The sequence below is a fragment of the Sitophilus oryzae genome, unplaced genomic scaffold (assembly GCF_002938485.1).
Source record: "Sitophilus oryzae breed Bouriz unplaced genomic scaffold, Soryzae_2.0 scaffold_683_pilon_pilon, whole genome shotgun sequence".
Classification (NCBI taxonomy): Eukaryota; Metazoa; Arthropoda; class Insecta; order Coleoptera; family Curculionidae; genus Sitophilus; species Sitophilus oryzae.
The window spans coordinates 185799-204031 of NW_022147288.1; the positions used below are offsets into that span (position 1 = coordinate 185799).

At 32.9% G+C, this 18233-nt stretch overlaps 1 protein-coding gene across 4 annotated transcripts in view; it reads left to right on the forward strand.

The window, feature by feature from the left end:
- Positions 1-5538, forward strand: part of LOC115888096 (patched domain-containing protein 3) — a 52368-nt gene extending 46830 nt beyond the window's left edge. For 2 of the 4 annotated variants that reach the window (XM_030907671.1, XM_030907672.1), the window contains exon 13: positions 2003-4344. In XM_030907671.1, the coding sequence (XP_030763531.1) occupies positions 2003-2727 (725 nt within the window). In that variant the 3' untranslated portion in view covers positions 2728-4344. Of the gene's footprint in view, positions 1-2002; positions 4345-4869; positions 5004-5038 lie in introns of those variants that run through there. The other 2 variants (XR_004051210.1, XR_004051211.1) reach the window with 2 other exon arrangements.
- The last annotated feature ends 12695 nt before the right edge of the window (positions 5539-18233 follow it).

The window sequence follows — 18233 nt, forward strand, 5'->3', positions numbered from 1 at the left end:
ACTTCTTCGTCTGGCACAGTCTTTAATTCCCACCTGAAGATTTAAACACTTACTTTGTTAATGTGGCTAAAAATTTAGTGAACACCATAACTCCTTCCCATGATTCACTTTCATATCAGCAATCCCTAAAGCAAATGAGAATTTACACAGTTTCTTCTTCACGCACGTAGCAGTAGATAAGCTCCATAGTACAATTAAAAGTATTAAAAACAAATCCTCATCTGGGACTGATGGGCTTACTCTCAAAATCTCTGAACTTCCGGAATGCACGTTAATCTACGTTAATCTATCTTACTACTTTAATTAACGAGTCATTCCAAAAAGGAGTACCAAACTGCCTTAAGACAGCAATAATTATTCCTCTGTATAAAGGAGGAGATAAAGATCAAGCTTCGAACTATCGCCCAACTGCTCTCCTGCCCACATTATCTAATGGTTAAAAAAGGCTTCTATCTTTTCTCCTTAAATATAAAGTACTTACTACCCATCAATTTGGATTTCTAAGTAACAGTTGCACAAATGATGTTTTAATAATGTTTAATAATGTTTACTCTAGCCTGAATAACCATCACTCTACAGCTACAATTTTCTGTGATTTCTCTAAGGCTTTCGACTGTGTAAATCATAATATGTTAATTAACAAATTGCAATACTATGGATCCAGGGGAGTGCCGGTCGAATGGCTTAAGTCATATCTTGACAACAGAAGGCAGCTTGTGAGGATTGATACGTCTGTCTTCTTGTAAACTAAACCTATAGAATGTGGTGTCCCTCAGGGTTCAGTACTTGGCCCTATTTTGTTTCTGGTGTTTATCAACGACAGTGCAATTCTAGACATTAGCGGTAAAATCTGCCTCTTTGCGGACGATACTAGTTTCACTTGGAACGGCCCAATGTTACGGCACTATATAATACTATATCCTTATCGATCATTATTATTATCAGATCATTAAATCTTGGTGCGATTCTAATCTCCTATGCCTCAACCTTTCAAAAACTAAAGTTTTGTCATATAAAAGTACTATACAACCTTTTGTACTTAATAACACCACTATTGACGTCGTGGACTCTATGAAATTCTTAGGACTTGTTGTAGACAACTCGTTAAAATGGGACTTGCACATCGAAGCTTTATCAAAGAAATTAAGCGCTGCCTGTTTTGCACTAAGATCAGTTTCTAAGGAACTTAACTTATCAACTTCTAGAATGATCTATTATGCCCTTTTTGAATGGCATCTTCGTTGTGCCCTTCCATTCTGGAGCACTTGCTGCGCAACAAGGTTTGATCGTATTTTCAAACTTCAGAGAGCAGTTCGATATTTATTGGGACTGAACAGTAAAACTCACTGCTAGAATTTCTTTAAAAATGTCAAAATGCTGACTCTTTCTTCCATATTCATTTTTGAATCCGTTTGCTTAATCCGCAAGCACATATCTGCAATTCCGGAAAGGCCATTCTGGCTTTTGACAAAGCCCGGAGACTGTATGATGACTTGTAAGTCAAAAAAGGGGAACACAATAAATCTATAAGGTCGCGGTGGTTAACATCCCCCCTAACACACAATCTACATACCGTGCTGGCAACTCTTACTTTTGGGTCGGTATTTAATGTACAAGCTATAGGGAAAATATATAAAGTATAAAGAGACGCATTTAAATCGTGAAGCTGAACGCATGATGTACACCCTTCCCTAGAATTTTAAGTACTGATTGGCAACTTAGCAATGTGCACAGTCTCTCGCTTTATTTCATACATTTGGCGACGTTTTTACTATTCTCTCTTTGTTCAGTACATTATAAATGCATTTTACACTACTTCTTACATCTCGACCCAAAACTAACCTTTACTAGCCCTTAGTAATTGGTTTATTTCAAAAGTGACCTAATTGTAGTGAAGGAACGACGCATGACGGATGCACGTAAATCTTCACTAATACATTCACAATGCGTATTCGGAATTTGTAGCACATAAATAGGTTAACAATATTTTTTTTTGTTTCAGGATCGGTCAGTACTATACTTGGCATGATAGCCCTCATCTTAGCCCAAAACTACATATTCTCCGTCTTCTTCAAGATGATCTTCTTAGTAGTATTCTTAGGAGCGATGCACGGTCTCTTCCTCTTGCCAGTTCTCTTGTCGCTCTTCGGCCCAGGGTCTTGTACAGGTCACGACGACGACGACGAAGACGTGAAGCTATCAAGCATAGAAAAGTCCTTGCCTCATCCCTACTGTATACCACATCCACAATTCACGCTCAACGGCAGCAACTTAAGCAGTAATTTGCGCAACACCAGCTTAACACCCATAGAAAGATACAACAACAAACCATTCAAAAGTTTCGGTGATTTGGATAAAGATCTGGGTTTGGGAACGTCAGAAGAAAACTCAAGTGAATCTTCGACGCATTCGAATAAAAAACCAGATATGCCACAAGAAATAGAAAGGAAATATAGAGACGCCTTGCGCAGAAAATCCGAAGCACACTTGTACCAATACAAAAGTCCTCATATAGATATCTACGGAACGGAGATGTACAGATCACAAGAGGATTTAGAGAGACCAAGTGGAGGTTACAGATCAGAAGAACCAAAGATCAGGTACGAAAGAAGAAGGTATTCACCGCCAGAACAAAGGAATCATCCGTCTAATGGGGGTCTAATGAGATCTCATTCGCATCACGGAGCTGTGTTTCCTAGATATCTCAAAGAATCGCGGTTTCCATGATGGTGCGTGAAAAATAGTTAGAACTAAAACGGTTTAGTGCTGAATGTGTGAACTTTTGTGAATTTGTTTTAGAATGAGTTGACTTTTATAAATAATTTGACTAAATAACAGTACATATAAAGGTGAGAGTAAGCTAAGCGAATATTGAGGAGGAAAGGTTCATCATATCTGCTCTAGTTATGAACAGAATTTGGAAGTGCTAATAGAGCTACAAATTAAAGAATGATCAAAGAAGGGACAAAAAAATTTCGACTTTGTATGGATAGCATAATTTTGTGTGTACATAGCATAACTGTTAGTATTGTCTAGGTTTTGAGTTCATTGTAGATTACTCATGATGCAATATTGTAACGAAAAGATATAAGTAGTAAAAAATCACATTCATAATGTTGATATGCTTTTAGTAAGATTGTGTAATCTACAGATAAACTACTGAAATGTCTACTTAGTTTGTTCCCATCTTTTGTATAACATCACTAAGAAAGATGAAATATTAGGTGATATTTAGGTTAAGATTTAATTTTTTAATTTGTATAGACTATAGAACAATTAGTTTAGACAAGATTTAGTTGAAAAAGGATTTAGCGGGCATACTGTAAAATATTTTGCCTTGAAAACTTGTTTTAAAGATATACTAGTCATGCTTTCACAACCACTAATCCAAGTAGAAAATCTCATCTGATTATATCTTTGCCGTCGTTACTGTAATGTTTAAGTTAAATCACAGTACCAACAGGGTATAACAAATCAACGAGTAGCGTCACTTCGGTTCCGAAATTTACAAGCGCATGCGCGTAATAGACAGGATCAACGTTAACATAGGATACCAATCAGCCGGCCGAATTTAGTCAGGTAGCAAAGGCAATAAAACATGATATTGACATTTGAGTGCGAAACGTGTTAATTGTTGTTTGCTGTGTTTTTAATAATTATTATTAATAATGCCAGGAACGTGTTGTGCATATCGCCCTTGTTTAACAAGACCAGGAGATAAGAAATCCATGTTTTCATTTCCCAAAGACTATGATCGGTAAATACATTCGACCATGTATTATAAAGTGTTCTATGAGTCCAGTTCAAGTTTTTTACATTGTATTCGACATAGTTCACGTTTTCAGTAGTGTATCAGTCAGGATCACCTTCAAATACGCGGCGGCTAAAATTGGAACATCAAACATCAAAGGTTCCGACGCTTACTGTCGCTACTCGTTCGTTTGTTTCTCTGGTACCAACACATCACATCCTCTCCCTGCTTTAAACCCTTGTTAAAGTTGTCAGTTACAAAAACAACATAGTTCTAAGACGAAGGCCTTAAATTTTAATCTATTAATATCCAATTTAAAAGCGTGTAGTAGTGTGCAACAACGCTAGTTTTTTGTAAAGAAAGTTGACTTGGTGTTGACCAAAGTAATGGATACTATTTCATACTCCTTTTTTAGCTCGAACATAGGGCATAATATTTATCCTATAAATAAATGAAAAATTGCTCAATGCTAGTAATCTCTCGATATTAGGCTAATAATTGTACAGAAGTCATGTTTGTATGAGAAAATATAAATATGTACAATCGTAAATATTTTTGCATTGGTAAGATAAACAATAAAATTATTTTGTATATTTCTCTTGTTTTTTCTTTATTCCCTTAACAGTCAGCAAAACAAAGATATACCTATAATTCACAAAAATTTGTCAAAAATGGAGGTCTAATGAGATCTCATCCACCGCCAGAACAAAGGAATAATCCATCTAATGAGATCTCATTCACATCACGGAGCTGTGTTTCCTAGATATCTCAAAGAGTCGCAATTTCCATGATGTTGCGTGAAAAATAGTTAGAACTAAAACGGTTTAGTGCTGAATGTGTGAACTTTTGTGAACTTGTTTTAGAATGAGTTGACTTTTATAAATAATTTGACTAAATAACAGTACATATAAAGGTGAGAGTAAACTAAGTTTACCTTTATCGCTTAGCGAATATTGTGGAAGAAAGGTTCATCATAACTTCTCTAATTATGAACAGAATTTAGAAGTGCTAATGGAGCTCCAAATTAAAGAATGATTAAAGGAGGGACAAAAAGAAATCAGCTTTGTATGGATAGCATAACTTTGTGTGTACATAGCATAACTGTTAGTATCGTCTAGGTTTTGAGTTCATTGTAGATTACTCATGATGCAATATTGTAACGAAATGGTATAAGTAGTAAAAAATAACATTCATAATGTTGATATGCTTTTAGTAAGATTGGGTAATCTACAGATAAACTAATTAAATTTCTACTTAGTTTGTTCCCATCTTTTGTGTAACACCAAGGTGATATTTAGGTTAAGATTTAATTTTTTAATTTGTATAGACTATAGAACAATTAGTTTAGACAAGATTTAGTTGAAAAAGGATTTAGCGGGCATACTGTAAAATATTTTGCCTTGAAAACTTGTTTTAAAGATATACTAGTCATGCTTTCACAACCACTAATCCAAGTAGAAAATCTCATCTGATTATATATTTGCCGTCGTTACTGTAATGTTTAAGTTAAATCACAGTACCAACAGAGTATAACAAATCAACGAGGAGCGTCACTTCGGTTCCGAAATTTACAAGCGCATGCGCGAAATAGACAGGATCAACGTTAACATAGGATACCAATCAGCCGGCTGAATTTAGTCAGGTAGCAAAGACAATAAAATATGATATTGACATTTGAGTGCGAAACGTGTTAATTGTTGTTTGCTGTGTTTTTAATAATTATTATTAATAATGCCAGGAACGTGTTGTGCGTATCGCCCTTGTTTAACAAGACCAGGAGATAAGATATCTATGTTTTCATTTCCCAAAGACTATGATCGGTAAAAATACATTCAACCATGTATTATAAAGTGTTCTATGAGTCCACTTCAAGTTTCTTACATTGTATTCGACATAGTTCACGTTTTCGGCAGTGTATTAGTCATGATCACCTTCAAATCCGCGGCGGCTAAAATTGGAACATCAAACGTCAAAGGTTCCGACGCTTACTGTCGCTACTCGTTCGTTTGTTTCTCTGGTACCAACACATCACATCCTCTCCCTGCTTTAAACCCTTGTTAAAGTTGTCAGTTACAAAAACAACATAGTTCTAAGACGAAGGCCTTAAATTTTAATCTATTAATATCAAATTTAAAAGCGTGTAGTAGTGTGCAACAACGCTAGTTTTTTGTAAAGAAAGTTGACTTGGTGTTGACCAAAGTAATGGATACTATTTCATACTCCTTTTTTAGCTCGAACATAGGGCATAATATTTATCCTATAAATAAATGAAAAATTGCTCAATGCTAGTAATCTCTCGATATTAGGCTAATAATTGTACAGAAGTCATGTTTGTATGAGAAAATATAAATATGTACAATCGTAAATATTTTTGCATTGGTAAGATAAACAATAAAATTATTTTGTATATTTCCTTGTTTTTTCTTTATTCCCTTAACAGTCAGCAAAACAAAGATATACCTATAATTCACAAAAATTTGTCAAAAATGGAGGTCTAATGAGATCTCATCCACCGCCAGAACAAAGGAATAATCCGTCTAATGAGATCTCATTCATATCACGGAGCTGTGTTTCCTAGATTACTCAAAGAGTCGCAGTTTCCATGATGTTGCGTGAAGAATAGTTAGAACTAAAACGGTTTAGTGCTGAATATGTGAACTTTTGTGAACTTGTTTTAGAATGAGTTGACTTTTATAAATAATTTGACTAAATAACAGTACATATAAAGGTGAGAGTAAACTAAGCGAATATTGTGGAGGAAAGGTTAATCATATCTTCTCTAATTATGAACAGAATTTATAAGTGCTAATGGAGCTACAAATTAAAGAATGATCAAAGGAGGGACAAAAAAAATCGACTTTGTATGGATAGCATCACTTTGTGTGTACATAGCATAATTGTTAGTATTGTCTAGGTTTTGAGTTCATTGTAGATTACTAATGATGCAATATTGTAACGAAAAGATATAAGTAGTAAATTATAACATTCATAATGTTGATATGCTTTTAGTAAGATTGGGTTTTTTTGTTCCCATCTTTTGTGTAACACCATTAAGAAAGATGAAATATTAGGTGATATTTAGGTTAAGATTTATTTTTTTGATTTGTATAAAGACTATAGAACAATTAGTTTAGATTTGGTTGAAGAAAGATTTAGCGGGCATACTGTAAAATGTTTTGCCTTGAAAACATGTTTTAAAGATATACTAGTCATGCTTTAACAACCACTAATCCGAGTAGAAATCTCATCTGATTATATATTTGTCGTCGTTACTGTAATGTTTAAGTTAAATCACAGTACCAACAGGGTATAACAAATCAACGAGTAGCGTCACTTCGGTTCCGAAATTTACAAGCGCATGCGCGAAATAGACAGAATCAACGTTAACATAGGATACCAATCAGCCGGCCGAATTTAGTCAGGTAGCAAAGGCAATAAAACATGATATTGACATTTGAGTGCGAAACGTGTTAATTGTTGTTTGCTGTGTTTTTAATAATTATTATTAATAATGCCAGGAACGTGTTGTGCGTATCGCCCTTGTTTAACAAGACCAGGAGATAAGAAATCCATGTTTTCATTTCCCAAAGACTATGATCGGTAAAAATACATTCAACCATGTATTATAAAGTGTTCTATGAGTCCACTTCAAGTTTCTTACATTGTATTCGACATAGTTCACGTTTTCAGCAGTGTATTAGTCATGATCACCTTCAAATCCGCGGCGGCTAAAATTGGAACATCAAACGTCAAAGGTTTCGACGCTTACTGTCGCAACTATTGTTTCTCTGGTACCAACACATCACATCTTCTCCCTGCTTTAAACCCTTGTTAAAGTTGTCAGTTACAAAAACAACATAGTATTAAGACGAAGGCCTTAAATTTTAATCTATTAATATCCAATTTAAAAGCGTGTAGTAGTGTGCAACAACGCTAGTTTTTTGTAAAGAAAGATGACTTGGTGTTGACCAAAGTAATGGATACTATTTCATACTCCTTCTCTAGCTCGAACATAGGGCATATTTATCCTATAAATAAATGAAAAATTGCTCAATGCTAGTAATCTCTCGATATTAGGCTAATAATTGTACAGAAGTCATGTTTGTATGACAAAATATAAATATGTACAATCGTAAATATTTTTGCATTGGTAAGATAAACAATAAAATTATTTTGTATATTTCTGTTTGTCCTTTCTTTCTTCCCTTAACAGTCAGCAAAACAAAGATATTCCTATAATTCACCAAAAAAGTGTCAAAAATCGCATCAAATAAAGAGTTTATATAAAAATATTTTTAACAAAATAAAAATCGACGCATTCTAATAAGAAACCAGATATGCCGCAAAAAATAGAAAGAAAACAGAGACGCCCTACGTAGAAAATCCGAAGCACACTTGTAACAATATAAAAGTCCTCATATAGATATCTACGGAACGGAGATGTACTGATCACAAGAGGGCAAGAGGGTTTAGAAAGACCAAATGGAGGTTACAGATTAGAAGAACCAAAGAACAGGTACGAAAGAAGAAGGTATTCACCGCCAGAACAAAGGAATAATCCGTCTAATGGAGGTCTAATGAGATCTCATTCACATCACGGAGCTGTTTCCTAGATATCTTAAAGAGTCGCTGTTTCCATGATGTTGCGTGAAAAATAGTTAGAACGAAAAAGGTTTAGTGCTGAATATGTGAACTTTTGTGAACTTGTTTTAGAATGAGTTGACTTTTATAAATAATTTGACTAAATAACAGTACATATAAAGGTGAGAGTAAACTAAGCGAATATTGTAGAGGAAAGGTTCATCATATCTTCTCTAATTATGAACAGAATTTAGAAGTGCTAATGGAGCTACAAATTAAAGAATGAGCAAAGGAGGGACAAAAAAAATTTCGACTTTGTATGGATAGCATAACTTTGTGTGTACATGGCATAACTATTAATATTGTCTAGGTTTTGAGTTCATTGTAGATTACTCATGATGCAATATTGTAAAGAAAATATATAAGTAGTAAAAAATAACATTCATAATGTTGATATTCTTTTAGTAAGATTGGGTAATCTACATATGAACTAATTAAATTTCTACTTAGTTTGTTCCCATCTTTTGTGTAACACCACTAAGAAAGATGAAATATTAGGTAATATTTAGGTTAAGATTATTTTTTTTAATTTGTTTAAAGACTATAGAACAATTAGCTTAGACAAGTTTTAGTTGAAGGATTTAGCGGGCATACTGTAAAATGTTTTGCCTTGAAAACATGTTTTAAAGATATACTAGTCATGCTTTAACAAACACTAATCCAAGTAGAAAATCTCATCTGATTATATATTTGCCGTCGTTACTGTAATGTTTAAGTTAAATCACACTACCAACAGAGTATAACAAATCAACGAGGAGCGTCACTTCGGTTCCGAAATTTACAAGCGCATGCGCGAAATAGACAGGATCAACGTTAACATAGAATACCAATCAGCCGGCCGAATTTAGTCAGGTAGCAAAGGCAATACAACATGATACTGACATTTCAGTTCGCACTGAAATATACACATGATATTGACATTTGAGTGCGAAACGTGTTAATTGTTGTTTGCTGGGTTTTTAATAATTATTATCAATAATGCCAGGAACGTGTTGTGCGTTTCGCCCTTGTTTAACAAGACCAGGAGGTAAGAAATCCATGTTTTCATTTCCCAAAGAGTATGATCGGTAAAAATACATTCAACCATGTATTATAAAGTGTTCTATGAGTCCACTTCAAGTTTCTTACATCATATTCGACATAGTTCACGTTTTCAGCAGTGTATTAGTCAGGATCACCTTCAAATCCGCAACGGCTAAAATTCGAACATCAAACATCAAAGGTTCCGATGCTTACTGTCGCTACTCGTTCATTTGTTTCTTTGGTACCAACACATCATATCCTCTCCCTGCTTTAAACCCTTGTTGAAGTTGTCAGTTTTAGAAACAATATAGATTTAAGACCAAGGCCTTAAATTTTAATCTAAAAGCGTGTAGTAGTCTGCAACAACGCTAGTTTTTTGTAAAGAAAGTTGACTTGGTGTTGACCAAAGTAATGGATACTATTTCATACTCCTTTTCTAGCTCGAACATAGGGCATAGTATTTATCCTATAAATAAATGAAAAATTGCTCAATGCTAGTAATCTCTCGATATTAGGCTAATAATTGTACAGAGGTCATGTTTGTATGAGAAAATATAAATATGTACAATCGTAAATATTTTTGCATTGGTAAGATAAACAATAAAATTATTTTGTATATTTCTCCTTGTTTTTTCTTTATTCCCTTAACAGTCAGCAAAACAAAGATATACCTACAATTCACAAAAATTTGTCAAAAATCGCATCAAATAAAGAGTTTATATAAAATTATTTTTAACAAAATAAAAATCGACGCATCCTAATGAGAAACCAGATATGCCGCAAAAAATAGAAAGAAAACAGAGACGCCTTACGTAGAAAATCCGAAGCACACTTGTAACAATATAAAAGTCCTCATATAGATATCTACGAAACGGAGATGTACTGATCACAAGAGGGCAAGAGGATTTAGAAAGACCAAATGGAGGTTACAGATTAGAAGAACCAAAGAACAGGTACGAAAGAAGAAGGTATTCACCGCCAGAACAAAGGAATAATCCGTCTAATGGAGGTCTAATGAGATCTCATTCACATCACGGAGCTGTGTTTCCTAGATATCTCAAAGAGTCGCAGTTTCCATGATGCGTGAAAAATAGTTAGAACTAAAACGGTTTAGTGCTGAATATGTGAACTTTTGTGAACTTGTTTTAGAATGAGTTGACTTTTATAAATAATTTGACTAAATAACAGTACACATAAAGGTGAGAGTAAGCTAAGCGAATATTGAGGAGGAAAGGTTCATCATATCTGCTCTAGTTATGAACAGAATTTGGAACTGCTAATAGAGCTACAAATTAAAGAATGATCAAAGGAGGGACAAAAAAATTTCGACTTTGTATGGATAGCATAATTTTGTGTGTACATAGCATAACTGTTAGTATTGTATAGGTTTTGAGTTCATTGTAGATTACTCATGATGCAATATTGTAACGAAAAGATATAAGTAGTAAAAAATCACATTCATAATGTTGATATGCTTTTAGTAAGATTGTGTAATCTACAGATAAACTACTGAAATGTCTACTTAGTTTGTTCCCATCTTTTGTATAACATCACTAAGAAAGATGAAATATTAGGTGATATTTAGGTTAAGATTTAATTTTTTAATTTGTATAGATTATAGAACAATTAGTTTAGACAAGATTTAGTTGAAGAAGGATTTAGCGGGCATACTGTAAAATATTTTGCCTTGGAAACTTGTTTTAAAGATATACTAGTCATGCTTTCACAACCACTAATCCAAGTAGAAAATCTCATCTGATTATATCTTTGCCGTCGTTACTGTAATGTTTAAGTTAAATCACAGTACCAACAGGGTATAACAAATCAACGAGTAGCGTCACTCCGGTTCCGAAATTTACAAGCGCATGCGCGAAATAGACAGGATCAACGTTAACATAGGATACCAATCAGCCGTCCGAATTTAGTCAGGTAGCAAAGGCAATAAAACATGATATTGACATTTGAGTGCGAAACGTGTTAATTGTTGTTTCCTGTGTTTTTAATAATTATTAGAGGTCTAATGAGATCTCATTCACATCACGGAGCTGTGTTTCCTAGATATCTCAAAGAGTCGCAGTTTCCATGATGTTGCGTGAAAAATAGTTCGAACTAAAACGGTTTAGTGCTGAATGTGTGAACTTTTGTGAACTGGTTTTAGAATGAGTTGACTTTTATAAATAATTTGACTAAATAACAGTACAGATAAAGGTGAGAGTAAACTAAGCGAATATTGTGGAAGAAAGGTTCATCATAACTTCTCTAATTATGAACAGAATTTAGAAGTGCTAATGGAGCTCCAAACTAAAGAATAATTAATGGAGGGACAAAAAAAAATCGGCTTTGTATGGATAGCATAACTTTGTGTGTACATAGCATAACTGTTAGTATTGTCTAGGTTTTGAGTTCATTGTAGATTACTCATCATGCAATATTGTAACGAAATGGTATAAGTAGTAAAAAATAACATTCATAATGTTGATATGCTTTTAGTAAGATTGGGTAATCTACAGATAAACTAATTAAATTTCTACTTAGTTTGTTCCCATCTTTTGTGTAACACTAAGGTGATATTTAGGTTAAGATTTATTTTTTTAATTTGTATAAAGACTATAGAACAATTATTAGTTTAGACAAGTTTTAGTTGAAGAAGGATTTAGCGAGCATACTGTAAAATGTTTTGCCTTGAAAACATGTTTTAAAGATATACTAGTCATGCTTCAACAACTACTAATCCAAGTAGAAAATCTCATCTGATTATATCTTTGCCGTCGTTACTGTAATGTTTAAGTTAAATCACAGTACCAAAACAGAGTATAACAAATCAACGAGTAGCGTCACTTCGGTTCCGAAATTTACAAGCGCATGCGCGAAATAGACAGGATCAACGTTAACATAGGATACCAATCAGCCGGCCGAATTTAGTCAGGTAGCAAAGGCAATAAAACATGATATTGACATTTGAGTGCGAAACGTGTTAATTGTTGTTTGCTGTGTTTTTAATAATTATTATTAATAATGCCAGGAACGTGTTATGCGTATCGCCCTTGTTTAACAAGACTAGGAGGTAAGAAATCCATGTTTTCATTTCCCAAAGACTATGATCGGTAAAAATACATTCAACTGTGTATTATAAAGTGTTTTATGAGTCCACTTCCAGTTTCTTACATTGTATTCGACATAGTTCACGTTTTCAGCAGTGTATTAGTCATGATCACCTTCAAATCCGCGGCGGCTAAAATTAGAACATCAAACGTCAAAGGTTCCGACGCTTACTGTCGCTACTCGTTCGTTTGTTTCTCTGGTACCAACACATCACATCTTCTCCCTGCTTTAAACCCATGTTAAAGTTGTCAGTTACAAAAACAACATAGTTTTAAGACGAAGGCCTTGAATTTTAATTGATTAGTATCCAATTTAAAAGCCTGTAGTAATGTGCAACAACGTTAGTTTTTTGTAAAGAAAGTTGACTTGGTGTTGACCAAAGTAATGGATACTATTTCATACTCCTTTTCTAGCTCGAACATAGGGCATAATATTTATCCTATAAATAAATGAAAAATTCCTCAATGCTAGTAATCTCTCGATATTAGACTAATAATTGTACAGAAGTCACGTTTGGATGAGAAAATATAAATATGTACAATCGTAAATACTTTTGCATTGGTAAGATAAACAATAAAATTATTTTGTATATTTTTGTTTGTCTTTTCTTTATTCCCTTAACAGTCAGCAAAACAAAGATATACCTATAATTCACAAAAATTTGTTAAAAATCGCATCAAATAAAGAGTTTATATAAAATTCTTTCTAATAAAATAAAAATCGACGCATTCTAATAAGAAACCAGATATGCCGCAAAAAATAGAAAGAAAACATAGAGACGCCTTACGTAGAAAATCCGAAGCACAGTTGTAACAATTTAAACGTCCTCATATAGATATCTACGGAACGGAGATGTACAGATCACAAGAGGGTTTAGAAAGACCAAATGGAGGTTACAGATTAGAAGAACCAAAGGACAGGTACGAAAGAAAAAGGTATCCACTGCCAGAACAAAGACATCATCCGTCTAGTGGATATCTAATGAAATCTCGTTCACATCACGAAGCTGTGTTCCCTAGATATCTCAAAGAGTCGCGCTCGGTGTCGCGGTTTCCATATGGTTTCCATGATGATGCGCGAAAAATAGTTTTAGTGCTAAATGCGTGAATTTTTGTGATTTTGTTTTAGAACGAGTTGGGACTTTTATAAATAATTTGACTAAATAACAATACCTATAAAGGTGAGAGTATATTTATAAAGCGAATATTGTGGAAGAAATGGCATCAGATGTTTTCTAGTTATGAACAGAATTAAGAAGTGCTAATAGAACTAAAAATCAAAGAATAGTCAAAGGAGGGACAAAAAATTGGCGCCGGGAGGCACGTATAGCCGCCCATACTAAAATATGTTAATAGAAAGTTGGTAGGCAGTTCTTTTAGTTTCAAAGTAAAGGAATTTTTCCAATTTTTTTTATCTCAAAAACTGCGGCTTTGACTGATTTTGATGTTATTACAAATTTTGTTGTAAATAGTATTCCTAATCTTAAATTGAAAACCGCGTTTCGCTAGCTACTGTAATTTTGGAGTTACGATTTTAACTTACCAACCCCCCACCCCCACCAAAAACTAATGGCCAGATTCTCGGGTGCCACAATATTTTTGTGCCAAATTTAGTTAAAATCGGTTTAACGGTTTTTGAGTTATCGGGTTACAGACAGACAGACACCACGAACATATTTGGTATTTAGGTCATTTATGACCCAAACAACTCATTTTGAGTAAAATTAAAAAAACTTTTTTTTTGTCGATCTTAATAGCCTACCATACCAATTGGTATGGTCGGCTAATATATTTCGACTTTGTACGGATTTAAGTGTGCACATATCATAACTGTGAGTATTGTCTAGGTTTTGAGTTCATTGTAAATTACTTATGATGCAATATTGTAACGAAGAAATGTAAGTAGTAAAAATATAGATAATCTCTCGATATTAGGCTAATAATTGTACAGAAGTCATGTTTGTATGAGAAAATATAAATAATATGTACAATCGTAAATATTTTTGCATTGGTAAGATAAACAATAAAATGATTTTGTATGTTTCTGTTTGTCTTTTGTTTATTCCTTTGAAATGCAATTTTAACAGTCAGCAAAACAAATATATACCTATAATTCAAAAAATCGCATCAAATAAAGAGTTTACATAAAAATATTTTTAACAAAATAAAATTCGACGCATTCCAATAAGAAACCAGATATGCCATAAGAAACAGAAAGAAAATATAGAGACGTCTTGCGTAGAAAATCCGAAGGACACTTGTGTTAATACAAAAGTCCTCATAGATATCTACGGACCGGAAATGTACAGATCACAAGAGGATTTACCGAGACTAAATAGAGGTTACAGATCGGAAGAACCAAAGAACAGGTACGAAAGAAGAAGGTATTCACCGCCCGAACAAAAGAATCATCCGTCTAATGGAGGTCTAATAAGATCTCATTCACGGAGCTGTGTTTTCTAGATATCTCAAAGAGTCGCAGTTTCCATGACAGTCATGAATAGTCGTGGAATAGTTAAAAAAACTAAAAAGTTTTAGTGCTGATTGAGTGAACTTTTGTTTTAGAAAGAGTTGACTTTTATAAATAAATTGACAAAGAACAATACCTATAGGGGTGAGTATTTGGAAGAAATGCGCATCATATGTTTTGTAGTTATGAACAGAATTGAGAAGTACTATATAGTCTTTTCCTTCTGCTAGTTCGTTGTACATTACTTTAGTTTTTGTTTAGGTTAGGTTATTCGTTTTGAGATCCACTTTACTGCTGGATGTATTTAGTTCATTAATATGTGCTTGTAGTTCTTCAGGACTATTAGTGACAATTAGGACTATATCATCAGCAAATCTTAGATGTTAAGATATTCTCCATCTATTTTAAATCCTTTGTTAATCCAGTCAACTTGATGGAAGATTTCTTCTAATGTTGCTGTAAACAGCTTTAAACAGTTGGGAACTCTGGGGATGTTTTATATATCATTACTTTTGTTTTGGTTTCTTTGTATAATATATTGGCAAGAATTTCTGTTTTCTAAGGCCTGTCAATACATTGTTTCGCTAGAGCTTCTATTATTGCATTAGGATATATATATCGAATTAAAAGCCCTCTCAAAGTCATAACTCTACACTAGTAAAAACCAAAAGACTGAAATAACATGACATAGCCATGATTTCAATATTATTTCAATGCGATCCAAATGAACGGCAACCGGGACGGCGTGAAATATAGGGACAGTGGCTGGACAGTTCTGATTTCTGCCGGACCGAACGCTGCTGTCGGAATTTTAAAACATTGGATGAAATGCACCAACCCTATACATTGGTACTGTCAAAACATAACACTTTCTTCTTAGATTACATCTGTATTTATTATCGGTAAAACTAACAATTAAAAGCTACATTTGAAAATTTACAATTTCTAAACTAACTAAGCACATAATTTTACCGCCTCCATACAGCAGACATTTAATATATCATATTTATAAAAGATAATGTACAAAAAAAACAGTCTTGCAAAAGTAGTGGCTAAGTTCTACCGAACTGGAGATTTAAATAATTCATTGAATGCCGTTGTATAACCTATAATATATTGAACATATACATGAGGATATTCTAATCTTATATAATTTTAAAATTGTAAAAGTAACACATACACTTACTATAGAGCGTTTTATAGGAAAGGACTTATTATAACTCCTACTGATAGTATAGTTTTACAATTATAAATATGTATAAAAAATTATCAGTAAAAAAATTATAGTAGTTTAATGTTGAATGCATTATTAATTAGTTGTAAAAAGGTATAATGGTGTGTAAAAAAGTTCGCAACAAATAGGACTGTTTTTGTTATTTAATTAATAAAAAAGATTTCTTCAGCACATTCGATAATAACAAAAATCATTCTGACTTGTCATGCAATAGTTTTCAATATTTCTTTTATTAAAACTAACCTATAGGTATATTTATGAAATTTGACACATGAATGTAAAACCAAATTTTCAACAACTTTTCTCTTTGACTTTTTTCGAAATATTGTTTCCTAACCCCTCTTTTAACTTAAGAAATTCGACATCAACCTTTAATAAAAAATTAAATAAAAAAAATTCCATTTGTTGCAAACTTTTCAGCACACCCTGTATGTTAAAAATGTAAATATTGACATCTTAAATATTTTCGTTGCAAGAAACAAAATAATAAAATTGGGAAAACACAACAATTTTAAAATTATAATTAAAATTTAAAAATTGTTTAATTTCAAACAATACAAAGATTATTTAAACTTTGCAAGTAGCACATCATATTAAAGCTCATTTAAATCTATACTAATCTAATTCGTTATTCGAATATTTTGAACACAATCTGAATTATTACTGAAAAAAAAACTGTTAAAATTATAAGAGAATCAAAAAATCTTATATTACAATCGAAAAAAAACAGCGTCACGGTAGCCTCTGAAAGGGAAAGCTATTAATAATCGCCACATTTTCAAACACGTTATCAAAAAATAATGTCATTCATTCAAATGTCACCATTCACACATAAATATATTCAGTAAATAACTAATCTATCGAGCAGAGGGGCCTTAAGTGGTTTGGTCACTTGCTACGCATGGAACAACGAAGATGGCCCTACCGTATCTACAGCTGGCCACCTCCTGGAAAAAGGAAAAGAGGACGGCCTAGAAGATCCTGGAATGAGGCCATCAGAAGGGCAATGGAGGACCGTAACTTGGAAGAGGAAGATCTTGATCGTAACAGGTGGCGGTTAGGCGTGGGGATGCGACGTTGGTTGCGACAACCCTGGAGTATACAGGGTTGTTCACCACATACGACACGGAGTATTGTAACTAAACGACTAGATTTTTACAAATTGTAAGTTTTGGGTTCGTTGAAGGACTATTAGAGCTACAATTTAAAAATATTTTTACAAGATACAGAGTGTCCCAAATAAATAAAAAATATCAAAGTTGTATTTTTTTAAATGGAACACCCTATATATTATTACATTTTTAGTTTCTACGATTAAAATAAAGGTAAATTTGATTAACGTTTATTACACTTAAACCTTACCGTTTTTGAAATATCTTCAATTTTGTGAAATTGCAGTATAAATTTTAAGGCTTCATTTCTCCGAGGATATCAAAGTTTTTAATACTAAATATTTACTGAAATTTATTTATTGATCAGTTATTGTATTGCAATAATAAAAACTTTACTACCTTATACAGAGTGTCTAAAAATTTATTTTAAATAATTTCTAGCTTCAAACGCCAATAACTTCTTTAATTTAAATAGAATACCCTGTATATTTTAGGAGAATCAGATGCACAATTTAATTGTCTATCAAATTGCATTATACCATTTTTTACCTATCCCTTCAAGTTTCCGTAGAAAATGCATTTTCTTGTAATTTAGAACTCATTTATCAATATACCCATGGAATACTGACATTTTAGATTATTTTTAAAGATTTTTAAAGAATTTTTAAAGAGTACAGATACTAATATTGTCGATATAGTTCGTTTATTTCATTAACAAATTAAAAAAAACTGTTTAAATATTTGTTAAAGAGGACCAATTAATATGATTTCAGTATTCAAACTACATTAATTGACTGTTTGCGTTGATTAATAATAATTGCTCCAAATACTAAAAAACTGAATTATGTATGTGTATTAGACAGTGTGGTAAAAAGTAACACCTTCAAAATTATATTTAATT